The 25,964-nt window shown below is 47.0% G+C and overlaps 4 protein-coding genes across 10 annotated transcripts in view; 2 read left to right on the top strand and 2 right to left on the bottom strand.

The window, feature by feature from the left end:
- LOC134032618 (uncharacterized) overlaps positions 1 to 5,853 on the top strand; it is a 30,404-nt gene extending 24,551 nt beyond the window's left edge. Inside the window, exon 8 of the mRNA XM_062476632.1 lies at positions 5,756 to 5,853. Coding sequence (XP_062332616.1) covers positions 5,756 to 5,789 — 34 coding nt within the window. The 3' untranslated portion in view covers positions 5,790 to 5,853. The remainder of the gene's footprint in view (positions 1 to 5,755) is intronic.
- Positions 1,169 to 5,674, top strand: LOC134032612 (uncharacterized). 2 transcript variants are annotated; one of them, XM_062476625.1, is made up of 9 exons: positions 1,169 to 1,586; positions 1,714 to 1,862; positions 2,328 to 2,460; positions 2,642 to 2,914; positions 3,095 to 3,388; positions 3,569 to 3,723; positions 3,855 to 4,007; positions 4,178 to 4,195; positions 4,297 to 5,674. In XM_062476625.1, exons 1-9 carry the CDS (start codon positions 1,538 to 1,540, stop codon positions 4,477 to 4,479), a joined length of 1,407 nt encoding a protein of 468 aa, XP_062332609.1. In that variant the 5' UTR covers positions 1,169 to 1,537; the 3' UTR covers positions 4,480 to 5,674. The 2 variants fall into 2 exon arrangements, with proteins under 2 accessions (XP_062332609.1, XP_062332608.1); XM_062476624.1 differs by having other exon boundaries at positions 4,154 to 4,195.
- A 2,472-nt stretch (positions 5,854 to 8,325) lies between the features above and the next one.
- Positions 8,326 to 12,029, bottom strand: si:dkey-74k8.3 (voltage-gated monoatomic cation channel TMEM109). 2 transcript variants are annotated; one of them, XM_062476641.1, is made up of 4 exons: positions 11,078 to 12,029; positions 10,641 to 10,700; positions 9,378 to 9,480; positions 8,326 to 8,818 (listed from the first exon to the last, which is right to left on the bottom strand). In XM_062476641.1, the coding sequence occupies exons 1-4, from the start codon at positions 11,297 to 11,299 to the stop codon at positions 8,466 to 8,468; spliced, it is 738 nt and encodes a 245-aa protein (XP_062332625.1). In that variant the 5' UTR covers positions 11,300 to 12,029; the 3' UTR covers positions 8,326 to 8,465. The 2 variants fall into 2 exon arrangements, with proteins under 2 accessions (XP_062332625.1, XP_062332626.1); XM_062476642.1 differs by lacking the exon at positions 10,641 to 10,700 and having other exon boundaries at positions 11,078 to 12,021.
- Positions 12,030 to 12,335: 306 nt separating this feature from the next.
- Positions 12,336 to 25,709, bottom strand: rnf20 (ring finger protein 20, E3 ubiquitin protein ligase). Of its 5 annotated transcripts, none has more exons than XM_062476609.1 (23): positions 25,605 to 25,709; positions 25,031 to 25,217; positions 24,864 to 24,932; positions 24,643 to 24,741; positions 24,391 to 24,538; positions 23,934 to 24,119; positions 23,680 to 23,795; positions 23,248 to 23,394; positions 23,062 to 23,136; positions 22,782 to 22,901; positions 22,488 to 22,547; positions 21,622 to 21,801; positions 19,477 to 19,651; positions 19,092 to 19,213; positions 18,782 to 18,938; positions 18,337 to 18,604; positions 18,053 to 18,170; positions 17,795 to 17,944; positions 15,102 to 15,314; positions 14,106 to 14,231; positions 13,836 to 13,976; positions 13,598 to 13,702; positions 12,336 to 13,367 (listed from the first exon to the last, which is right to left on the bottom strand). In XM_062476609.1, exons 2-23 carry the CDS (start codon positions 25,205 to 25,207, stop codon positions 13,191 to 13,193), a joined length of 3,129 nt encoding a protein of 1,042 aa, XP_062332593.1. In that variant the 5' UTR covers positions 25,208 to 25,217; positions 25,605 to 25,709; the 3' UTR covers positions 12,336 to 13,190. The 5 variants fall into 5 exon arrangements, with proteins under 5 accessions (XP_062332593.1, XP_062332594.1, XP_062332595.1 ...); XM_062476610.1 differs by having other exon boundaries at positions 15,102 to 15,311; XM_062476611.1 differs by having other exon boundaries at positions 19,516 to 19,651.
- Between the last annotated feature and the right edge of the window lie 255 nt (positions 25,710 to 25,964).

The following is a 25,964-nucleotide window of genomic DNA, read 5'->3' as shown; positions in this document are numbered from 1 at the left end:
GCATTAGTTATGTTTTCCATATTCTTTTCATTTATTGTAGGCTACATGCTACCTTATATTTTCCAGTTTTCAGCTCAGCAACCTCGGTTTTGCATATTCTAAACTAGCCTTAAACCCAAATTTGGCTGCTATATTCCCAGTGTTAGCAAAGGCTAGTCTGTTAACAGGAATATTTGCAAGCGTCCAAGCACAGACGTCACTTTAAATCCTACCGGTTGCCTTTCACCATCCACTTATTTAACTGCTGTCGCATCGCTTGACATGCCATCTCCTTTTCCCTCTTTCTTTTTCTAATTTTAGCCCCCGACAGCTTTTTTGCTTTATCCATCATTTTCCATAGACAACAACTCAATACTCGTACCTGCTCGCTCAGCGCTCACGGCGCCCCCGCTCCCTCTAGATGTCAAAATTCTATGATAGAATCTTATGAGATAGGGCGCCTACCCTAGCGGTTCTAAAATGTTTTATAACATTGAGGAAATGCAGAAACACACAACAGCAGCTATATATAGAAAATACCCCCAAAATATGTTTTTATATATTATTTTTTACCATCGCTTTGGCGCCCCCATGGTGCGGCGCCCCTATGCGCCGCATATAGCGCATACCCACTTTTTGCGCCCCTGCATTCACGTCTTACTAAAACAGCGGCCACGCGAAAGGGAATGAGGAAACTGTTTCCTCAATGTGGGTCACGTGAAAAAAGTATCCAAAGACTCGTAGAAAGACCGATTCGGGAAATGAACGAATCGTTCGTTTCCTCTAGCTACCAGTACAGAGCCTATGCAGGTCACGTGAAAATGATCCAAAGACTCGTAGAAAGACCGAGTCGGGAAATGAACGAATCGTTCGTTTCCTCTAGCTACCACTACAGAGCCTATGCAGGTCACGTGAAAAATGATCCAAAGACTCGTACCTGAAGACCGAGTCGGGAAATGAACGAATCATTTCTGTTTACTTGGACGAGCCTATGCAACAGTCCCGATGCGCGGCCACGAGAAAATGAACAAATCACTCTTTGAGAGGACTCATTACTCCCGAGTCCTTGTATGGATTCGTTCAAAATGAACGAATCGTTCACGAACGACACATCACTACAACCTTTATTTTGAAATCTGAAAATGGCGCTGACTGACTTTACTGTATTAGCCTGGGCTGCGTTTCCCGAAAGCGTCGTAAGCCTAAATTGATCGTAGATTCCATCGTAGGACAAATCTTAGTTTTACGGGCCGTTCCCAAAGACATCGTAGCTAAAGTGTCTTTTGAAAATTCGTAACTCTTTAAAGCGCATACATTAGCTTACTCCTTATGAGCATGTTTGGGAAACGCACGTAAGAAATATCGATGGTTTCGTTTTTTGCTCGATCGTTGCTACGATCCATCGTTATCGGGAAACGCAGTCCAGAGCAACTCTAATGGATGAGAAGCAGCTAACCTAGTTCGGCATGAGCTACCCGAGTTCTAGCTAATAGACCCCACGTTGGATAAATATCGTCCAGACTAGTCTTGTTGTTTGCTATTGTAATTGTTTCGGATCATGTTTGTCTGGGTATGCTTTCTGCTTAGTGTCTCATGTTGCTGTGCTGGTGAGTATGACAGTTGGATACTAAACTGACAACGCTACAGTGATTGTCAGATCCCCATATTGGAATTTTTCTACAGGAAATTAAATTATTGAGCCCCTTTTGCATTACAATTTATTATCTATATCAGGTGCTTACTTGGAGACTGCCCGCGTCTGTTATGGCACGGAATATGTTATTCCATCAATATTCGAATCCTATTTCACAATTACCAAGCTGTTCTTCAAGCCATCATACCCTCAGGGATCACCCAAGACACTGGTGTTAGACAAATTGAAGGTGAGCAGTGTTGGATTAACTTGTTGATGGCAAACTGTGTGAAGGCCTGACCTGGTTGTGTCTGGAGACAGCAAAACATTTGTGCCTTAACCTTTTCCTGTGAAAATCTCAGTTAGTGACTTGCATGACTTATGAACAGTGATCTTACACTACTCACTGCAGATCCATGGCTTACCTAGAAGCTATTTCAATGGAATTTATTATTTGTCCTCCCAGGCTTTCTCTGGTAGGAAACAATGGGAAGACAATTCTTTTGTCTGAGAAAACAACCAGTTCTATAAGCCACTGATCTCTATCTCATTTTGCAAAGTCTGGTGCAAGCAAGATTACCTGTTTACTGAAAAACCAACATTATGATTCCATGTATTTCCCTATATTTTCCATATTGTTGTCATGCTTCTGGGACATTGTATGAAGATGTGCTCTCAATGCAAAATTTTAAATAATTGTAATTATTCCCATTAGCTAAAAGACCCACGTTACAAAGTCACCGTCTTGACCTTGAGAATACCAGATGTAACAGAAGAGGACAATGGGATTTTCTCTGTTATGTATGACGATGGCATTACATTTGATCTCCTCAGACTGGAAGTTACTGGTGAGAGGACCTGCATTTATTACAGCCACATTGAAACTTCGTTTTGTTCATGGGAAGCCAATGAGGTTTTTCCCAACATTATGACCACATCTGCTGTCAGTTGCTGTAAATGTCTTCATTAATAGTTTGGATGCTTTTAAGAAGTCTCGCATTCACCCTTATTGCTTCCTCTGTTTTTCAGATTGTTCTTCCAAAGTAGAATTGACTTACGGTTCTAGGTTCTTGCAGACTGTTGTCAATCAAGCTTCTACCTTAGACTTCCTGCCTTTAGACTCTTCCTCTAAGTCTGTGGTACTCTGGAATCAAACAAACAACCAGGCTGGCACAGAGGGCATTGGGGTGATGATAGGCCACTCATGGGTGGTAACGCGTGTCACCCAAAAGCATCAGGGCCACTATACCTTCAGAAACAGCGATGGGCGGATTCTGTCCAGAAGAAAGCTGGAAGTGAAAGGTGAGGGTCTCAGATTGTAGGCTTTGCCCTATTGCTCTCACTTCCCAAAACGTATGTGACCGTATGCACTGTTACTGTCTGGTAAATGTTGGTCATCATACGGTATACCGTGTGGTGTTTTTCTTATCCTATCGTCTCTTACTCAACATTTTCTCATGCTGAGTTTCTCTTCTCTCTCAGAACATGTTGAGTGGCACACTGTGGACAGTGATGAGAATATCGTCATCAAATTCGCCCTGGACTCTGACGAGTACAACCTCAACTTTTTTCCGGAAGGGGAAACAGAGGCCATACTTTTGATTAAAAAGGGAATAGAAATGTATGGCAAACCCATCAATGACAAGGTTCGGATACTGGGTCGAAGATCACATTTTGCTTTTAAAATTGCTGATTTAGAGAACCAGGATTCTGGCAAGTTTGAGCTCAGAGACCAGGACAACAACTTGGCTTTAGTAGTTTGGCTGAAGGTAAAACGTAAGTGGCAATACAGATTATTCTGTGTGTAAAAGATACCAGCAGTTTTTGTCCTGTCATTTGCATCCACACACAAAACCATGTTTTTGAGATTAGGTCATTCTGACGGTGGGATGTTTTGATATTTTAAAAAGCTACAATATTGTACCCTAAGTGATTTTTTCTTTCCCTGTCTTTCAGCTGGTATTTATATGGCAACATATATTTTTGTGGGAGTTTCAGTCTTTATCCTGGTGGGTATCTATTGTTGTGTGAGGAAGTGCTGCAGTAAGAGTAACGCCTCCAAACGAAACGCCTCTGCTTCCGCGTTGGGGCAGGTCGTGGTCCACCAAGACGTAAGTTAAGTGTTCTAGTCAATGAGGGAAGTTGTAAGGGAAGAAGGCAAAGCACCAGTCATTTGGTTGCTTAGCTAGTTTGCTAAACATGTTGGTTTTCTCTCCTGTTGACATTGGCGTACATTTCACAGGAAACCTGTCACATGACCAGTCAACCCTCAGGCCCAAGTCACGCCAGACCCCGATATTTTCAGAGTTATGCTAGTGAACCGGTCGTCACAATATCCCCCGCAGCACCCTCCGGCCCAACGTACCAGCCCACTCCTCCTCCCCCCAATCAATCGGTAGGTGGTCACTGATAATATCCTTTTCCCTTCTGCACATCGATCCTTATTCACTTATTCACACGAACATTCATGTTTGTTTATTTACCTAAACCTGATGGATAATTTCCTCTCTCCTCTCTCTCTTTGGCATGTGTCAAAACCAGTCCAATGACACGACGATCCTTAAGGATGACCCCCACACTCAGGTATCTAAAGTCACACCATGCACTTGTATGTGTGTTATGCAAGCCATCCACACAGTTTGAACCCTTGTTTCATGTCCCCTCTCTTATCTTTCTCTGTTCAGGTGTCCACCTCCACAGGACTGGATCCTCCTTCGTTCTCTCTGGGTTTCGACTGCCTCTCTTCGGATTCTGAGACTCAGTTCAAGCTTCCTCAGAGATTAAACCACCGCACTGACTTCTTTCCCAGCTCAGACCCTTCCTCCTCTGCAGATGTGTACATCTCTGACAAACTGAATTTCCGGTAAAAGAAAATACTGTATTTGGTGGGACCCTACCACATTTAGTTATTTTCTTGTCTGGTCACATGTCAGTTATGTAGCCGAATTCTATGGATAAGTATGAATTATTTTATCATTAATTTATTGTTTAAGCATATTTTTGCACCTTTTAAGGATTCTACAGGTCTACTTTGTTGAGTTTAGGCTATGTGCAAGCCAAATCACCATCTCCAGTTTTTCTACATTTATATCTTCCACTTTTATATATTTATTCTCTGAGAATTTGTGCCTTTTTTAATCTATTATTTTTGCTCGGGTGGATTATCCAATATTTTGAACTATGACTATCCACCACCAGTTAGCAGTCACTTCTGTGAACCTAACTGCATATATATCTATATCTACCTGCTTGCCTTATAGCCCTGGTGCTGCCTGTCCTGGTTGTCTTGCCATGCCTTTCTGACCTCATATACTATTGGACAACTCAATGTCCCATATGGAAACTATTCTAACTTTGTGCGTGTGTGTTGTTTTTGATCTAAATATATTACTATGAAGATGTATATAGATGTAATATGTATTGTCTCGTAATAATTGTAATCTGTTACGGTCGTTAAGTGCAATTAAATAGTGCAACCTCTAGTCATAAAATGTACAGTATGTGTTCAACCCTATCCCTGGTATCCACACTAGTTTATGTTCGCTTACATTTCTGAATGTAGGCCGTTCGCTTACATTTCTGAATGTAGGCCGTTCGCTTACATTTCTGAATGTAGGCCGTTCGCTTACATTTCTGAATGTAAGCCGTTCGCTTACATTTCTGAATGTAAGCCGTTTGTGGTCAGCATCAGATTACAGTAAATTCAAGTTATTAGCTATCTCTTTTTTTGCCTGTTTCCTATTTGGTTGTTGAGGATTAGGAGCATTTTTTTGTTTAATACTGGCGTACAGGTTTTGATCAAAAGTGCTGGTGTTTCTGATTGGCTGATAGGTGGCATTAAACTCTGTAAAACTCGAGATACCAAACCCTCTGATCACAACAGTCTACTAGTGATACCAAACCTCCTGATTACAACATAGTCTACTGGTGATACCAAACTCTCTGATTACAACAAAACCTTTTCACACAATTATATTTAAGATTTGTGTATGTTTATCGTATGCATGAAAATTCCTTGTTTGTGTGAACTTACATGGTGAATAAAGCCCATAATGATTCAGATTCAGATTTTTCTTGTGATACTAAACCCTCTAATCACAACAGTCTACTGGTGATATGGTTCTCCTCTTGATCCCTCCCCAGCCACTGTTCCTCGCTGAAACTGAAGTCTTGTTGAGCCAAAAACCACCAGCTTGCCCTGGCGTTGGACTCCTTGGCCTTCGCCATCCATTTTAGAGGGGCGAGTTCTGTCAGTTAATATAGGGATTTATTCAAGTATTTTTATGTTTCTGGCCAACTAAAAAGTAAGATGAGAGATGTATGTTCACATGTGCTGGTACCTGTGTGTGAATTATATCAGAAAGATAACTCTAAAAGGTCAGTGTATGAACCAGATGACCCATCCATCTTGGCTCAGGCTGCTGCATCATGGGATATGATGTCCAGCAGGCCAAATTGGCCCCTATGTTGCAACACTGATAATTGTGTCAAAGGTCTGTGAGCCTGTCTTGGTATGAAGAGGTCTGTTTTGAAGTATTGATGAAGGTGACCGAGGACACCATGCATGCCCTGTGTGCTGTCAGCATGTAGCATAATGTTTATCAATCGTGGACATCCACTGCAGTGAACACGTGGTCAAGACAGGTTGACCAAGATTCACAAGCGGGCCGCTTTCAGCCCATCTTAGGAAAGGCAAACCAATGAAAGTGTTAGTGAACCTATAGAAAACCATCAGGGCTGTTCTTTTTGTAGCTTAAAACATGAATACGCTTGAATGAATGATAGTCGAATGTTAACTGAAACTTTACCATGGCTGAAGGGGCAGCTCCCAGCTCAATGGTGAAGCCTGAGATCAATGAGGGCAGGTTGACGTGGACTTTAAGGTCCTTCCCATCTGGAATCAGAGACAGGTGTGACTCCTGGTTAGATCTACTGTCTAAAGGTGCTAAAAGCAACTAAACAGATTGTTGCTCATGTTGTATAATTCTCACCCCCTGCACTGTTCTGAGTTGCTCGTCCAGAGCATTTAAAAGCCGGGAAGAGGAGCAGGAGCTCTCTGTCTCCCTGTCCTTCTCCTTCCTCAGGATGGAGGTTCTGCTCTCCTCAGGCTTGTCCTCCATCTTTGGCGCTTGTCCGCTGGACAGAGACAGGAGTGTGCTCACTCCTTCTGCCTGGGCAGAAACACCCACAGGGGGAATGGGTGTGAAGACTCCCAGAGGAGTGATGAGAGCAGCGGTTATCGAAGCTTTAGCTTCTGCCTGCTGAAAAACAATACAAGGAGAGTTAATGGTTTTTCTTCACTAAAAGTATACCTAACTTTTAATTTAGCCTAATTTAGCTCCTACTTTCCCTTTGCCTGTCAGTCAAGACACCACATTCAAACCATTGAACTCAAACTGAGCAATTCCTTCCTGTTTTCCATGTTGCTGGAAATGTACTTACCTCGTTGCGTGGGCCTATTGATTCGGGATGTGGACATCAGCTCCAGAATATCTTCAAGGTTGTTCATTAGCGTCTGCACAGGGTTGTTTAGGCCACATGTGAATATCCTCTCAGAACACTACATAAGAGGAAGGAAGGTCGCAAGGCACTCATTGAGATACTTGCAAAATTCCTCTATTTCTTGTGTGCCCTTCACATGTTCCTGGACGTTTATATTTATATATACGTTAAGAGATATACTGCAAGTGTTGGTGATGAGGTAGAAGTGGGAGAGAAAGAGATTGGTCGGATGAATTATTATGGGGGGGGGGGGGGTAATGTTGATGTGTGTAATGGATCCTGAAACGGGTGTTCTACTTTCAGTACCTCAGTCAATGTGACCTTGAGCTTTTAAAAATAAAGCCAAACTCACACACCATTGCAAGTGCTATATGTAACAATCAGTTATTGTCGTACTATTTGCTACTTTTTATCAATATTAGTACACACTATTCATTTACAGATACATACAATTAAAGTAGAACAATTGGCCTATTTTGACACAAACAACACATTGCAATATATCTTAGTTATCTTACAGTATATGGAACTATTGGAATGGTTGTAGTTACGCAGGTTACCTCTCTTTACAATGTGTGCTTACTGTGGCGCCTTCTTTGGTCGCTCAAATACATTTTGCTGTGAAAGCGAACTGTCGCCCTTGTTAAACATGTGTTAAGCACAAATTAAGTGATTGGATGTGTTGAGGGGCCACAAAAATATCTGAGCTAAGCAAGTGGGCCGCAAAGTGGAATTGGTTAGAATGGCTGGTCTAGTTGTGTTTGAACAAATGTGTATTCCTAACTCCTTATTGAATAGTATGCAAGGTGACACATTCATTCATTATTGAATAGATGAAATAGAATCATTGTTTTTACCATCTTCCTCTGCTCCTTTCTCAACCTTTACACAAATGTACTGGTTACATAAGCATTCAACAAAGTTGTTGAATTGGCAAATGATGGTTACTCTAATGAGTGTATTTGACTGTGAATACAGTATTACTGTGGTTCTTCTAACTAAATCCATGATGTGTGTCATAAACATTTGTTTTATGGTGTAAGACTAGCTCTTTTTTTCCACTATATAAGGTGCCTTCTGGTACTGTTAAACTTTTGTGACCTAGATTCTGACCATGGAATCTTTTTTCAAAGGATTATTCTATTGTTACAAACAGAGTTTATAATCATCTACAGGAGTAGGCCTATTACAAATGGTAAAAAAATAAGAACTTTCAATAGAAAAAAAATCCCAGAGGTTCCTTTATTTTGCATAAGAAATCGACATCAGAAAGAGACCATGAACAATGCTGCCACACCAACCACCACCTCTCCAAGCTTGTCCATCTGACCACTCCGAACCACCTCCTCCATCATTCCTCCCTCTTCTCCACGGTGTTCAGCCGGCCCTCTAGGCTGCTGAGACGATCCTCCACCGTCACCGCCTTTTCCGACCCAGACCCGGCCAGACCCAGCAGGGTGTATCCCAGGACCAGGCCTGTGAGGCGGACCGCTGTGACGTCTGGCCCTGCGCTCCCGTCACTCACGATGAGCCCAAACACCCACAGCGCCGCCACAGTCTTCAGCAACCAGAACACCCGCCTGACCACACCCACCAACACACGCAGCACCACGGACAGCACCCAGTAGCCAATCAGAGCCAGAAGCCCCCACTGTGCCACAGAGGCCACGCCCTCTGGGGTGAACGGAGGGACTGGCAGGTTGACTAGCGGTGGGGAGAGAGAAGGAGAGTGAGAGACAGAGACACAGAGAGAGAGAGAGAGAGAGAGAGAGAGAGAGAGAGAGAGAGAGAGAGAGAGAGAGAGAGAGAGAGAGAGAGAGAGAGAGAGAGAGAGAGAGATGTTAGAATGGATTTCAAAATATAATCGTCTTCTTTATGTAGCGAGACATTTGTGATTCTCCACCAAGTAACAGCTTTAGTGAACTGAGACGTTCCACAAGGATTGTGCGCAAATAGTCCCTTGGGGGAGAACCACTAATGTACCCCTCCCAGAGAGAGAGCAGCAGCATATCTCAGACTGTCTGGGCCTCCCTCCAAAGGTGACATTTGAAGGCACACAGGAGCAGTGACTCAGCGAAAAGTGTGAGTGAGGAGGAGGAGGGGTACAACAGCTATTAAACTTTAATAGCTGTTGTACCCCTCCTTACTGTAGACTTTAATAGCTGTTGTACCCCTCCTTTATACCAACATTATACCAACAGTGGAGGATGAGGTTATGGATGCACATAAAATCATACACACACAGTTATGTCCTTTTACCCACCATCGATTCCTGTAACCCTGAGGATCTCTGTCACGTAAACAGCGATGACGTTCAGGCCACTGGCAGCACCCTCAGCCAGGAACCGGATCAGCATGTCTACAAACTGACAGAGCGAGCGAGAGAGATAGATACAGAGAGAGAGAGATACAGAGAGAGAGAGAGCGAGAGGTGATGATGAAAATCCCAGTTTCGACACACCCATATCTGTGCATTGATAAGAAGCAGCGTTCAGTCTCTCGCCTATCAAGACCATTATTTCAGACATAGCGGGTGCCCAGATTCACACTCGCAACAGGAAGCTGGCCTACCAAGTTCCCCAGGCTGGCGACTGACTCCATGGAGAGTAAATCGTCTATGCTGCGGCGAGATGCTACCACTGTCAAGCGATACCATTGAATTAGAATGAGAGCAGCTGCAGCCACAAGCTAAGCCGTCTCCAAAACTGGGTCCCCCTATATATGCCTGGTGTTGTCACTGAGTCAATAATTCAGTCATGCCCCTCACATTTGATCAAGTGACTATGGATTTGAGCTTATCTTGTGCACTGATTGCTTTAGTCCTTAATCTTTCCGTATCATCAAATCTGCTACTTCAGCAAAACCACTGTATCAAAAATGGAGTATCAGAGGCCTGTTGCGCTCACTGTTGTCTTATGATACTTGGAATGCACATGGTCCCTCTGAACACAAGGCAAGGACTGTTGGTGCCAAAACACTCGCACGCATCTATGTGTAATTTTCGTTTTTACGTTACAGAATAGTGTGACAGCTGGACCCCCCCCCCCCCCCCACACACACACACACACACACACTATCTCTGGAGAAGCCCCTCTAAACCTCATATCCTGGCACAACCCCATGTTGCTTAGCTGAGGTCAAGGATATGGACAGCTAGTAGGGCATAAGTATCCTGCACCTGTTGCTACCACACACACACAGTGCATACTGTGTCCAGAGCAAGTGGGGCATTGACAACTGTCAGTCCTTGTTGGCAGGTGTGCAAAGGGTTCACATATACTATCTATAAAAGCACCCTGGTGAGTTACAACACAATGTACCAACTGAGCTTTTGGCTCCAGATACACAAATTCTCATCTGTAACCTCATGTTTACTTTATTACAGCCTGATGATGTCATCTTGTTAAGCACACGATCACACCGAGTACAGTGACATGTACAGGGCAAACAAAGCAGTAAGAAGCTTTGTTTGAAACCCATGCCAGAGTTTTGGTTAGATTCTGGAACCTCGGGTATGTTTTCTTACCATGACCATCGTATAGACGTTCTCCTGACCAACCACTGACTCTAGATACAACACCGCACTCTGAGGATAGGGAGCCGTAGAGTAGTGTGGTAGGGGCGGAGATGCAGGAATATAAGCAGACAAGAAATTAGGGAAAAGTAGAGGAGGGGATCAGGGAAGAGATTATCAAGTAGCGGGCAGGAGAAGAGGGGGTGAGATTGGAAGGGGGTCGGGATAACAGAGGGGGTAGGGAGTTAGTAGTTGAAAAGTAAAAATCGGGTAAGGCTTCAGGGTTGAAGTTTAGTTGATTATTCAATTGAGAATTATTTGGGAGAAAAACATTACCCATTTAAAATATTCCAGGTTTAAGACCATTAGTTAGATTATGTAAAACGAAATGAAAATGGTAGGTAAGCAATATTTGGAAATGAATCATGCTTCTAATGCAGGTATTTTACCTCTACAGTTGACTTAATCACAGTAGTTCCAACAACGGATTCCACGTATCGGTGAACCTCATCGCAAGCCCCAGAGATCATATCTCGAAGACCTACTGACGACGACGGCTGATCCTGCCCATAACATCGCTGAGACAAACCGAGCACCAAAACCAGCGTAGATACAAAAACATTTACAAAGGAATACGCTGCACGGTTGCAACCATTCGCGTTAAAAACCATGGTTAAAAAAAGAGAGGATGATTTTGTCGTACAATGTAACCAAATAATAAGCCTACCACCCCCACAGATCTATGTCTAGACGACGTTAATGCACGTGCACATACAAATAATGCATTAAATGAAATAAAAATGGCTTCTGTTGACAAAGCAAGCGATTTACAGTAGCCAAATCACAATGGGCAATGAAACCTTCCCCTCTTAATATATGAGGATCGAGCGTCGACTAGTTGGGTAGTCAATTATTCAGCCTAATCATTCAATATCAACTCAGCAATTTTTTTTCATAAACTTTGGCAAGGTGGCAAAAATCAATCCAGCGCGCGACAAGGACGTTAGAATCCTAACCCTGACTATATTTGGTAGTAAACTGACTAAAAATAGAACTAGTCGTGTTAAAAAATATCTTTCCTCGCCTTTCGAAATTCCAGCCAGCCAGATAACACCCCACTCGCAACAACGCAAAGTATCAACGTTGTTTTTTTGTTGTAATGTGCGTAAAAGGAGTCCGCGATGACGTAGGGTTGCTGACCAAGTGTGCTCGGGTCTACTCGTTTAGGGATAGAATTTTAGATCCGTTTTTATAGTCCTTTGTCCAACCTAGTTTGCATTAAGCGCGACGCGACGACGGCTGATCTAGCAAAAACTATTTTTTTCACCCGCGACTTTGAGTGGCGCTCCTTCCCCCCAAGCGTTCCTGCACTTCTGTTTCTTGAAGGCAAACAGGTCTGTGATCCGGTTTTTAGGGTGGTTGTAGAAGGGGTGGGCATGGAGGGTGGTATGCATGAAGCATTAAGGGATTTGCCTTCTGGGACTTGTGGTTTATTCATTTCAGGGTCATCAGGGTCATAAAGAATGTAGTCTGGGCTGCCCTAGACTAGCATACCATATGTCTCAGACATTGACATAGACCTCAAATTCCCACCAGCATGATCCCATCCACCCCGCTACAATATGCATTGTAATACAGTAACGACACCAGTTTGTGAACGCACCACCCACAATTCTCAAAAATGTCTCAATAAAACCTAGGAGAGAGTCATTATGTAACTTTGTTGGCAGTTTAATGACTTGCAGAGCAGCGTTCACACAGCATCAGTTGCAGGTATCCATAGCACAGCACATCATGGCCCGATGAGGCAGCATTCAAATAAAATAAAAAACAGGAAAAACAACAGTCAGGAGAACAACAATTGTATATATTCTTCATCATCATCATAATCACCACAGACACACAGGTCACAGACAGAGCATGATAGGAACTCACTACTGATTTCTTTCATCCCTCTCCATGTATGTGTCTCTCCCCCACTTCTATCTAATGGGTGCAAGGTGTCTCTAACCCAGCCCAGTAGCAGAAGGAGCACTGGGGGGAGAAGGAGGCAAAAAAAGAGGAGCTAAATTCAGCCCATAAAAAAACAGTCCGTATATTTGTGTCACAGGAAAATTCCTTCTGGTTGGAGGGAAGGAGCGCAGGGCGCTGATAGGTAGCTTTATGCCCCTTGACTTCCTCCCAAAACCGAAGACACCGAACTAGCGGTCCCGGGTGGAAATACTCGGTCAACTATGAAAAGGCTACAAGTCTCTGTCCAGTCCTCCAGGCTGTGGACAGGGCCAGGGGGTGACCGGCTCAGAGACATGTATCGAGGCGCCCAGTTAGGGGTGAGCTACCACAGTCTTCAGTCTCTCTTTAATTCCACTCAGGCAACAGAGTGGACAACCAGCTAGTGATCATACACCATCTTCACCTCGTGATCTCTCCGTTGAGACGTCAGGGTTGTGTCCGTCACAAGATGCGGGTGGGGTTTGAGGCAAAGAGATCGGATGGAGAAAGAAGCTTCTGGACACTACAGATCTCTCCCCCCCCCCCCCCACAGTCCTCCCCCGCCACACACTATCCTATGTAGATGCGGTGGAAGTCGTTGGCGCCGAAGGCCGCGTTGCACTTGGGGCACTTCCTCTGCCGGGTGTCGTAGCGCGTCTTGACGCACTCGAAGCAGAAGACGTGGAAGCACTTGGTCAGGACGGCGTCCTTCACCCGCGAGTTGCAACACGGGCAGGTCAGGCGAGCCTGGTACAGAGAGGGGGTGTGTGTATGTGTGTGCGAGGGTGTATGTGTGAGGGTGTGTGAGAGGGTGTGTGTGTGTGTGTATGAGAGGGTGTGTGAGTGTGGAAGAATGCAAACGTTAGGAAATGGATAATAAGCAAGTGATGTCGATGCAATTTTCCCAATATCGAGAGTTTACATGTATGGACATACACACATGCGGGAACACACACACACACGTTGTTCACACACACCTTGTACTCGTTGATCTCCTCGTTCAGGATCTCGTCTCCGTTGCGGACGTTCTCGGCCGGTTTCTTGGCCTTCTCGATCTTCCTCCTCAGCTTCGAGATGTCCTCCTGAAACACACACACACCGGCAACAGTAGTACTGGGGATGCACCAAAATTCCAGAACACGGCACACTTAAAGCAAACGTCTGTATTCACGTGTGTGTGTGTGTGTGTGTGTACGCGTGTGGCGGCCGTGGCACCTGTGCGCGGCGGGAGTTGAAGGACTCCTTCTCCCTGGAGATGCTGTTCTCGATCACCTCCTCCCTGACGGTGCTGAGTCTCTGCTGCACCTGCTCCAGCTGGGCGCGGCCCTCCTCCGACAGCAGCAGGGACTCCTGGGCCTGGAGGGCACACGGCCACACGGGAGAGAGGAGAGAGACGGGGTTAGACGGGAGATGTGCACAAAGTGCCGTGGGAGAAGGTTCCTCCTTGATCGACTGTGTGTGTGTGTGTGTGTGTAGGAGTGCTACCTTGCGTTTGTTCATGTCCAGGGCCTGGGTCCTCAGAGCCAGCTCCCTCTCCGCCGTGCCGATGGTGCCCTGCAGGAGGCGCTCCTTCTCCTCCAGCTTCTTCACCACCTGCAGCTGGGCGTCCACCTGGGGGGGACAGAGGGAGAGAGACGATAGGGGATTAGATCATGCATCGAGGATGATCTAATCTCTCCCCCCCTCCCCCCCTCTACCTCTCCTCCCTTCCTCTCCCCCTTCTCCCCCCCCTCTACCTCTCCTCCTTTCCTCTCCCTCTCTCCCCCCTCTCCCTCTCCTCCTTTCCTCTCCCTCTCCTCCCCCTCTACCTCTCCTCCCTTCCTCTCCCTCTCCTCCCTTCCTCTCCCTCTCTCCCCCTTCTCCCCCCCTCTACCTCTCCTCCCTTCCTCTCCCTCTCTCCCCCTTCTCCCCCCCTCTACCTCTCCTCCCTTCCTCTCCCTCTCTCCCCCTTCTCCCCCCCCTCTACCTCTCCTCCCTTCCTCTCCCTCTCTCCCCCTTCTCCCCCCCCTCTACCTCTCCTCCCTTCCTCTCCCTCTCTCCCCCTTCTCCCCCCCCTCTACCTCTCCTCCCTTCCTCTCCCTCTCTCCCCCTTCTCCCCCCCTCTACCTCTCCTCCTTTCCTCTCCCTCTCTCCCCCCTCTCCCTCTCCTCCTTTCCTCTCCCTCTCCTCCCCCTCTACCTCTCCTCCCTTCCTCTCCCTCTCCTCCCTTCCTCTCCCTCTCTCCCCCTTCTCCCCCCCTCTACCTCTCCTCCCTTCCTCTCCCTCTCTCCCCCTTCTCCCCCCCTCTACCTCTCCTCCCTTCCTCTCCCTCTCTCCCCCTTCTCCCCCCCCTCTACCTCTCCTCCCTTCCTCTCCCTCTCTCCCCCTTCTCCCCCCCCTCTACCTCTCCTCCCTTCCTCTCCCTCTCTCCCCCTTCCCCCCCCCTCTACCTCTCCTCCCTTCCTCTCCCTCTCCTCCCTCTCTCCTCCTCTCCTCTCCCACCTGGGTCTTGAGGGTGAGCAGCTGGTCGGCCAGCTCCTCCTTCTCCTCCTTGAGCAGCTTGTGGATCTGGTTGGACTTGATCCTCTCGCTCATCAGCTTGAAGTTGGCGTCGTCCTTCTCCCTCAGCTGCTGCATCAGGCGGATGTTCTGCTCCTGCATGTCCTCGAACGCCTGGCCCGTCACATCCATCTCGCTCAGGAGAGCGTCCTCCTCCTGGCCGTGCGCACACACACACACACACATACATGTGCACGCACACACACGCACACACACACACACACATACATGTGCACACACACACGCACACACACACACACACACATACATGTGCACACACACACACACACACACACACACACATGCACAGAGTTAGAGCTAAGGACAGCAGTGGTAAACTGGCATAGGGGAGTAAGGAGGGATATGTGTGTGTGTGGTGGTGAGGCAAAAATAAATAAACACAGACAAGTATGTTAAAGTTCTCACAGGGCTCCAGACTAACTTGTTGCCTTGGTTGCACTGGTGCGCCTAACTTTTTTATTTAGGTGCACCAGCACAAAATTTAGGTGCACCCAAATTTTTCCTTGCATCGCCACAATTTCAAGGTCACCTTTTTATCACGCTCCATATACATTCATATATATTATGTAAATGATCTTAAACAAGAATAAGGTGTAGGTAAATATTTTTTTTATTTGAAGCACAATCATACTGTATATAAATAAAAACAAATCTTTTAAGTGCTTCACTGAGCTACCAAACTAAAACATTTTAAGAAAAATAAAACACTTCAAAATAGAAAGTGCTACTGTTTAAAAGTGCTTCCCTGAACTGAGACCTAACATTTCATGGCTCAAAGTCTTATAGCGGGTCCCACCTTGCTGTGACATTCCCTTCAGATGGCCAACACCTGTAATTTGGCCTTCTTGCCCTTTGGCCTTGGCTAAATCATCTTGCCACACTCTCCCTAGCATCAAAATCCTAGCTCCATGGGTTAGCTCCATGACCCAGCTTCGTAACTCAGGGGTCCGCAATTCATTTTTACAAGGGGCCACATGAGAAACCTGAAATGTGTTGGAGGGCCTCATCAATTTGCTCACTATTCATTTTCTCCCATTGTAAAAAGCAGTAAAGTATATATTTTGATTAGCTGCTACTGGTTATCAGAAGAATAAGGATATTCTGTAAATATTTATATAAATATTTTAGATTTTGGTGTAGGTCAAACAGGAAAGATTATAGAAGTAATAAACAGTATAAACAACAACAACAGTGTTTCATTTTATTTGTAACCAGTTAATCTTCACAAACACTGAAAAGTTGTTTTGCAGTATGTTAAAGATGTGGAATTTAACTTTATACAAAAAGCAATACGTTTTTTCAGTTCATTTTGTTCTGTGAGAGAAATCCAGTGGGCTTGAACAAGTGCATCGAAATCTGTCTGAATGTCTGAGGTGGATATGCGAAGGACAGCTGACAGGTAATGATCAGGGTCTGCAGTTCAACTAGCAAACCATCAGCCCGTGCCCACTGAATCAGTCAAGTTCTTATGTCCGCGTTAGTTTTTTTTCTTCACAGCTTTCACTTTGACCTCAGTAAACAGATACTTAGAAGTCCATGTCTTGTTAAAAGTTAGTGGCAAAGTTTTTCATTTTCGAGGGCTAACCAACAGCTAACTCTCCTGTCGGTGAGGTTGCGCAAGTGCACATATGTAAATCGCCTGATCACTGTAGTCTTTCAGGACTACATATTTACTACCGCTCAACACATTTATTTATTTTAAATTTTTGATTTACCTCACGCGGGCCGGATTGAGACAGCCTGTGGCCGGTTATGGCCCGCGGGCCATACAATGCCCAGGTCTGCTAAACTGACTCTCTGGTGCTCAGGTCGTAATTTCAATCACACAGCACAGAGCTACAGGAATATCTGGACCACAGCCAATCAGAGGCAAAGACCCGCCCCATCTCTGTCTCTGATTGGTTTAGACCACGATATGATCCAACCATGAGTGTCAGTTCCGTCTTAGGATAACAAACACTTTGTTTGTGGAGAGACAGCGGATGCGAGGAGGTTAGGTGCACCGGTGCGACCTAGGAAAAAATTTAGTCGCACCCGTACACATTTTGGTCGCATAGTGCGACCAAATTGGTCGCACTCTAGAGCCCTGTCTCATGACAAATGCTGTTTTTGGATATGTTTTAATATAGGCCTCAGTGGTCCCCTAATACTGTATCTGAAGTCTCTTTCCCGAAATTCAGCCTTGGTGCAGAATTACAGGCACTACGAGCAGTCCCACAATGAGCTTTCCTCAGAACGCGCTGTTTCTGTGTCTGTAGCTTTAAATGCTATAAGGAAGAAAGAGGCGGGGCTAACTGCCATGCTTCGGTCGTTAGCAAGCCATGATGTCTCGAGGAAAAAACAATATCGCGCTCGCACGGTCGTAGCTACTCATATTAATGTTAAATAACCTCCTAAAGTGAACATTTCATGTCATGGGACCTTTAAAGTTGAGGATGGGAAAGGTAAAAGCATCCATAAAAAGGATGTACACACACACACACACACACACACACACACACACACACACACACACACACACACACACACACACACACACACACACACACACACACACACACACACACACACACACACACACACACACACACACACACACACACACAGTCTCTCACCTGCTTGGCCAGGGAGAGCTTCTTGTTGAGGATGTCGATCTGCTCCTCGACAGAGCGGATCTTCCTCAGGGCCTCCTCATCAGCCATCTTCTTCCCCTCCCTCCTCTCCCTCTCCTCCAGGTCCCTCAGTCGCTGCTTCAGCTCCTCCGCCTGGACACACACACACGAACACACACCACCAAACAGCCGCCCGTTCAGTCAACTCTGTCAATGAACCTTGATAACAAATCATGTGTGTGAGTGTGTGTGGGTGTGCACCTCTGATTTGGCCTTCTTCTCTGCAGCCATGAGCTGCACCTTGTCCCTCTGTTCTTTGGGGGCCGAGCGGTACATGTCCAGCAGCAGCTTCATCTCTCTCTGGGACTCCTGGGCCTTCCTACACACCCAGCACACATCAGCACCTTCATCAGCACCACCACCATCATCATCATCACCCCCTCCACCACCATCATCATCATCCTCGCCTTCATCACCACCATCTTCATCATCCTCACCAACACCACCATAATCACCACCACCATCATCATCACCACGCCACCTACTTAAGCTCCGTCCTGACAATCTTCAGCTGCTCCACCTCCTTCCTCTTTGGTCCTCCAATCACAGGCGGCCGTTCGCCGGCCACCTCCTCCGATTGGTTGCTACTCCCGGCCTTCTCCTTCTCCTCCTTCACGGCCCCGCCTCCTCCGCGCAGCGGCCTTTCCTTCTCCTTCTCTCGCTCCTTCTCTTTCTCCTCCTTCTTGACTTTCTCGTTGTCCTCTTCCTTCACTCCGTCTGCCTCCGTGCCCGGCTCTGTCTTCACAGAGGCCCCTGCAGAGAAGACAAGAGAAGCAGAGAAGAGAGAGTTAGAACAACAGCAAGAGGGTCAGAATTAGTCAGGAAAACCCAATACAAATCTAAAGATCTAGAAAAAAAACTGTAAGAAAGCCTACGGAACAATAAGAGGTCAACACAACTTTGGTCTGAAGGTGTAATATAGGATCCTACCTGTGCTGGTGGGAGTGGCCGATCCATTATCAGACTCCGCCTTCACTGTGACATCACCGGTGGCGGTCACCGGCAGAGGGGAGGTGGTCTCCTCCTTCACGTCCAGCTCCGTGCTAGACTGTGATTGGAGCACGGCGCTGCCCTTCGAAGCGCGAGCCTAGGAGAGGGATTGGTTGAGGTTTGGGCTACGACATCACACCATGGCCTGACATCAGAAAATCAAACAACACTTACACTGTTTGAAAGGTGTGTGTGTGATTATTTGGTAGTGTATGGTGGTATATGATGGTATAGGGGGGTGCTGGGATACCTGGCTGAGGTCGGCCTGGGCCTCTCTTAGTCTCAGCTTGAATTTCACCACCTCCCCCTTCATCTGCTGGTTGTGGGTCTGCAGGGTGCTGATCAGGTGACGCATCTCTCTGTTGATGGGACCTGAGAGAGGGATGGAGGGAGAAGAGCGGGATGGAGAGAGGGAGGGAAGGAGAAGAGAGGAAGAGAGAGAGAAGGGAGGGAGGACAACACGAGACGGAGAGGGGAAGACATGGGACGGAAAGAAATGAGTCAGATGTCAAACATCCCATCCTGCAACTCCAGTCAAATTTGCATCAAGATCAGTTCACAATAACAAACAAACAAACAACAACAAAAAAAGACACGCCTCTACTTCCAGAGCCTAGGCGAGCCCTTGCATTGACCTGCGTGTGAGTGGAGCAGTGCGAGGCTGCGCTGTTTACCGGCTTGCTCGTTGGCCGCCAGGGTCTGCTCAAACTCGATCCTCAGCATCTCGTACTCCTTCCGGACCTGGGCCAAGGTGTCCTCCAGCTGGAACACCTCGGTACGGACCTTCCTCTGGAGAGACACCTCGTCATTCTGGACCGGAGAGGAGGGGAGGGGTTACGTCTACACACACGTATAGGTGCAGGGAAGACACAGCCTCACACAAGCAGAAAGGTCAAACCCTCAAACACACACACAGGCAAGAAAGACACAGTCACAAGTAGGGATGGGGATCGTTCATTTGGATCGATATCGATACCATTTTCGAGACTTTCGAGCTTAACGATCAGAGTCTTTATTGATACCACTATCGATACTTTTCTGGGGTGAGCTTGAGCTAACCACCATCTAAATGAATGAATTTGGCAAATGTTAAACATATAGCAGCACCCACACAACCCACGCCACACTTTATGTAAACAAGATTACTGAACAGCATTTATAACAATAACTTAAGTAAAACAGATGTCAAATAGAACAAGGGGAACGTGTTGCTCTCAGGAGGAAGCTGGATAAAAGGAGCACATATTTGCACAATGGATCCTGGCTCTGGCTAAATCTACAATTGTCCACTACAGATGTGCTATCCACAACCTGGATGAGTAAATAGTATAAATGACTGTGGTTGGTTGGTTGACAAAAAGTGACATTGACAAGCCGTCCTTGTTTAAGACTTTATGAAAAGTTTAACACGTTTCGACAAAAGGCACCTGATGTAGCTAAATGACCAGCTAACCAAACCTTCCTTATCTCATCCCTATTTTGTTCTGTATGTTATTGTTTAACAAGCTGCTTAAGCAGCCCACAGAGCCATGCTCCCGGTGACTATGTTTTGAATGATCAGCAGCGGGGCGGGGGAGGCTAGTCTTTACTCACACACTGACTGTGCTCGTTAAAAAAAATTCCGGTTCGCACACGCATCACATTTTAGGAGCTTAGGCGAGTGAACTAGTTGCACTGTAGAGCCCTGCCCTGGCTTTTATTATTGAGGCTTATTATTGTCAACGATGGATACTTGCTACGAAGTTGGGGTGCGCTGACTGCGCTCACCATGCAAACTTGGGTTAAGGGGCAGGGTTGCCCTGCAACGGCAGCTGGAGTTGGCACCGTTGCTTCTCGAAGACAGTCGAATGTACTGCATTTTACCTTTGGCTGATGATGCACAACGTTGAGGTATAGAGAGAGAGAGTCATAGAGAGAGAGAGTCATAGAGAGAGTGTCATAGAGAGAGAGTCATAGAGAGAGAGAGTCATAGAGAGAGAGTCATAGAGAGAGAGAGTCATAGAGAGAGAGAGTCATAGAGAGAGAGTCATAGAGAGAGAGAGAGAGTCATAGAGAGAGAGTCATAGAGAGAGAGAGTCATAGAGAGAGAGAGTCATAGAGAGAGAGTCATAGAGAGAGAGAGTCATAGAGAGAGTCATAGAGAGAGAGAGTCATATGTGCTTATTCATTGCAGTAGTGTCCCCCCCTTACAAGAAATGATCTTTGAACATATATTACACGTCGCTTCGTCCTTATCTTTGGCTTTATTAAAATGTAGCCAAGCCTTTGACCGCTCAGTACGTTCAGCCATCGTAGCTAGCAACAACATGAGAAATGAAGCGAAGTAGGGCGTGAGCCAATTAAATTCTTCTTCTTTTAGTTTAAAGGCGGTTGGCAGGCCATTCAATTGAATTGAGTAATTTTATTAGACAATCGATGTACGTTTGTGCACCAGTGATTTGATTTAAATGAAATAACTTCTCTCTCGAGACATAAGTTACATTATATTAGCCTACCTAGTCTCGATAGCAGTATCGATAAGCTCGGACCTTATTGATCTTCGGGTTTTGAGAAATTTGGAACTGGGTCCTTACAGAACCGGGTATCGATCCCCATCCCTAGTTACAAGCAGGGACAGCACATTTACCCACTCACTCACACACACCTGCATGAACACACACACATATACAGAACACATGCAACAAATTCCTTGAAGACGGGGACTGTGGTTGGTTTCATACACAAACTACACTCAGAACTAACACGCACACACGTGCATGCACACATACACACACACACACCTCCATGTGCTCCAGCTGGCGCAGGCGTGCGGTCCTGGTGGTGTTGAGGCGGGTGCGGGTCTCATCCAGCTGGCCCTTCAGGACCAGGGACTCGTTGTAGAGGACGGAGAACTGGGACTGGAGACAGCGGTACTCAGAGCTGTCCCTCACCACCCCCTCAGCACGACTCAGCAACTCCAGCTGGAGGAGGGAGAGAGACAGATAAGGGAGATGGAGAGAGAGGGAGATGGAAAGAGAGGGAGATGGAAAGAGAGGGAGATGGAAAGAGAGGGAGATGGAAAGAGAGAGAGAGGGAGAGAGTATGGAGATGGAAAGAGAGAGAGGGAGATGGAAAGAGAGAGAGAGAGGGAGAGAGTAGGGAGATGGAGAGAGAGAGAGGGAGATAGAAAGAGAGAGAGAGGGAGAGAGTAGGGAGATGGAAAGAGAGAGAGGGAGATGGAAAGAGAGAGAGGGAGATGGAAAGAGAGAGAGAGGGAGAGAGTAGGGAGATGGAAAGAGAGAGAGGGAGATGGAGAGCGATAAGGAGGAGGGAGGTGGAGAGGGGGATGGGTGAGATGGAGGTAGAGAGCAGGGAGATGGAGCGAGGGAAAGGAGAGATGGAGAGAGGGGAAGAGTAGAGAAAGAGGGAGGTGGGGAGGAAAAACAGAAGTCAGTAGATGGAGGGAAACGGGACGCGATGAGAAGACAGAGGTGAGGCAGACAGGTGGCGGGGAGGGAGGGAGAGAAAAGACCGCAAGAGATCCCGGAAGAGAAGGAGGACAGAAAAAGAGAGAGAGAGAGGCAGAAAACTGAGACACGAGGCGCAGAACACACAGAGCAGAAAGGTACAACAGACAGCAACAGTCTATATATCTCTGTCTATTTACCTCCAATTCACTATAGCTGACTGAGTACCAGCCTGGCACCAGGGTCATCCTGGGGCAGGGCTGAGGCAGAGATACAGACGCCTCATGAGAGCCACATATTACAGAAGACGCTCTCTATGGAGGCTCTAAAGGAAGCTCACTGAGACCCTGTTCCGGAACTGTCTTTGAGATGTATCTTTTAAGAGCTCTAAGAATATTCAGTCATATTATTGACTATATCCATGAACATGGCCCAGGTCCTAGTCTCTCTCCACACACACGCAGAATTTCTGTATCTGACACACACACACACACCTTCATGTTGTTGTTCTCCTGGTTGACGTTCTGCAGGTCCTGCTGCAGTCTCTGCAGTTCACTCAGACGGTTCTCCGCCAGCTCCCGGTTCTCCTCCAACTCACTGTTCATGTCTTCAAACTGACCCAGGCGAAAGGAGAGAGGGAATGGGGGAGATATGTTGAGGGGAGTAAAGAGGGGAGGAGGGAGATGGGTGAGTTACAGATTTGGAGAGGGTCGTTGCTTTACAGGAAAGTTTCAGTCCCAGACTGAACACCGTGATGTATTATTATTGCCATACCTTTCTCTTGTTGATGGTGATGGTTCCACACACACTACTGGCCTCCCCACACACCTTGTAGCCTTTACTGTTTACCTGGGACACAGCAGACAGAGACACACCATTGCAAAGACCAGGATGCTACAGAGGCGGTCACGCACACACAAACCTATCGCGTCCACACGACACACACAAACATATACTCACCCTCTCCAGTATTTCTCCCAAGTGTGTGTTGAGGCGGTTTTCTCGCCGCCTGATCTTCTCCATGTCCCACTGCAGCTCCTCTATCAGAGCCTGCAGCTCACTGACGCGCGTGTCCGCCTTGGCTACCGCACGACCAAGGGGCCGGGACTGAGGGCGAGGAGAGGGAGAGGGGGTGAGGAGCGGAGAGGGAGGGAGAGAGAAAGAAGAGGGAGGGAGAGAGAGAAGAGGGAAGAGAGGGAGGGAGAAATAGGGACAGTGAGAGAGGGGAGGGAGGGAGACAGGAGAGGAAGGGAGATAAGAGAGGGAGGGAGAGAGCACAGGGAGCGAGAGATGGAGGATCGTCAGGGAGAGCAAAAAGAGTGAACCAGAAGAAAACACCTGGGACAGTCTGCCAACACCCCGATCGCGCGAGTATCCTGACATCACACTCACCTCACTGGTCATGTGACTGTGCCTCTGCTCGAGGTCCCCGATCAGCTGACGCAGCCGCTCGTTCTCATTGGACAGCAGGGTGTTGAGCTGGGCGGCGACTTGCCAGACAGACCCCTCTGTGGAGACACCAGCACAGAGACGATGAGACGACTCAGCGAAAAACAAATCGACGGAAAAACGCTAGCTCTCCGCCAACACCTTGCTACCGGCCTATCTCAGAACCCCGTTCGACCGTTTCTTCCCCCACATCTCACCAGCGCCAGAGTCCGTCTCCCTCTGCAGCTGCTCCACGGTGCTCTGCAGGCAGTCGTAGATCTCCACCACACGATTGGCCTGCTTCTGGCTGGACTCCACCCTCTCTTTCAGCTCCGCCTCCATCTCCTCACTGCTGCTGCTGGCCAGCGTGGCCAGGAAGGAGGTGGCCGCCTCCCCTGAGGGGCCTGGAGGGACCAGGACAGTAAGCTACTGTGGGGGCTTCATTCAGGTCAGTAAGCTACTGTGGGGGCTTCATTAACGTGCTGCACTCCATTTGGATCCACTTCAGTGTAAGAGCATGATCTTCATCTTTATGCAAACTGAACTTCATCACAAAAACGCCTATCACCCCCCCCCCCCCCCCCCCCCCTAACATACATGCTTCAATACATTCATTTCCAAGATTGTAAGCTCCCATTATCGAACCCCCCCACCCCCACCCATCTCTTTCCAAACCTCTACCTTTGGTCCTCTCCTGGTTTGAGTCTCCATCCGGTTCAGGGGTATCAGGCTTCAGGCTCCGCCCCTCCCCAGCTGGCGTTTCCATCGGCTCGCTTCCTGATTGGTCGTACTGCCTGGCAATCAGCCTGACATTGTCATCAAACTGAAAGAGTCACACAGAGAGTGTTCGAAACGCAATGGACAATGTTATTACACGTTAGGGGATTAAATCTAGTATAAATGTAAATCCCTGTTGGCAATAGTTACCTGATTCCAGTATCTGTTGAGGATTAGTAGACTGGCATCATCCGTGGCTTGACGAGTCTCCAGCCTCTCGATTCTCTCTCTCAGCTCATCCTCTATTACCTACCCAGCATTGGTCACAAAGGAAATTAAAGGTTGTGATGCATTGGATGTCAATGCCAAAATGTGAGTGAGTGGGGTTAGGTTTGAGCGTGTTTGTCTGTGTGAGAGACTATGGTCCATACCTGTCTTTGATCGAGGGATTCTCCCAGCTTCCTGTTCTTAGCCTGGAGAGCTTTAACATCCTGCTCCTCCTATGAACAAAAAAACAGTCATGTAGTGTTAAGATTTTGTGAAGCTCAGGAAAGAAAGACACTGGAACAATCTTCAATTCTATGGGTGTCATCCTCACCAAGTTGGACACCCCTCCCAGCTTGATGACGGTCTCCACGGCGGTACTCCCCCCCGCAGTGGCACTGACACCCTGAACCACATCTTCTCCACCTTCCCGGTCCCTTCGTTTCTCAGGGGGTGCGCCCAACGAGGAAGGCCCGCCGCTGGGTTCAGACGGACGCTTCAGTCCCGACATCCTCAGTGAACTGAAACGGAGATAAACACTGAGCATATTTCGAGACATTTATCGAGAAAAACGACTCAGCAGCAAGGCTTCCACTCTGAAGAGGGTAGCAGTCTAGCCGAAATAGTTTGGAAAGCTGTGCGTGACACTACACCTAAGTATTATCATTAAATTATTCAAAATAAAGTATTAAAATAGCTATCTATGTAGTTAGCTGGTTAGCCAGGTTGCTACCCGGCAGCTAGCGCTCAGTAGCTACTTTTAGCCAGCAAGCTAGTCAATTCAAATATTCAACGGGTGGTCAAAGAGCTCTCCTAGAAATATAACTTGATCGGGGACCCTCTAATATACTCATTTGAAATGTAGCTAGTTTCACGATATTGAATACATTTTCTTTACATGCTCTTACCGATTTGATTAAAATGTTTTATGAACTGAGTCTATCTGTAGATGTTGATGCTGCGGCTTTTTCAGTGTCTTCCTGGGGCGGAAGTAGTGCTGTCAACAATGAAACTTGGACCACTCGCTATTTGATAGTGCGCCACACCCTGGTAGGAATAGCGTACTGCAGAATACCACTCGCTGATTGTGGATAGGGTCCTAATAGCAGAGAATGTCTAATATAGAATCCTTATATATCCTTTAACAGGCTCTGCCAATAGTATGAACCTGCAGAGCCGGATACCCCGGAGGCCCCGGAGAACCGGAGAGCCGCAGGTTCAGGACCGCAGTTTGAGGACCGCAGTTCTAGGACCCTGACAGCGCCACC

This window comes from Osmerus eperlanus, chromosome 13 (genome assembly GCF_963692335.1).
Source record: "Osmerus eperlanus chromosome 13, fOsmEpe2.1, whole genome shotgun sequence".
Classification (NCBI taxonomy): Eukaryota; Metazoa; Chordata; class Actinopteri; order Osmeriformes; family Osmeridae; genus Osmerus; species Osmerus eperlanus.
The sequence above is the reverse complement of the archived record's forward strand: the minus strand, read 5'-3'. Positions and strand labels throughout refer to the sequence as shown.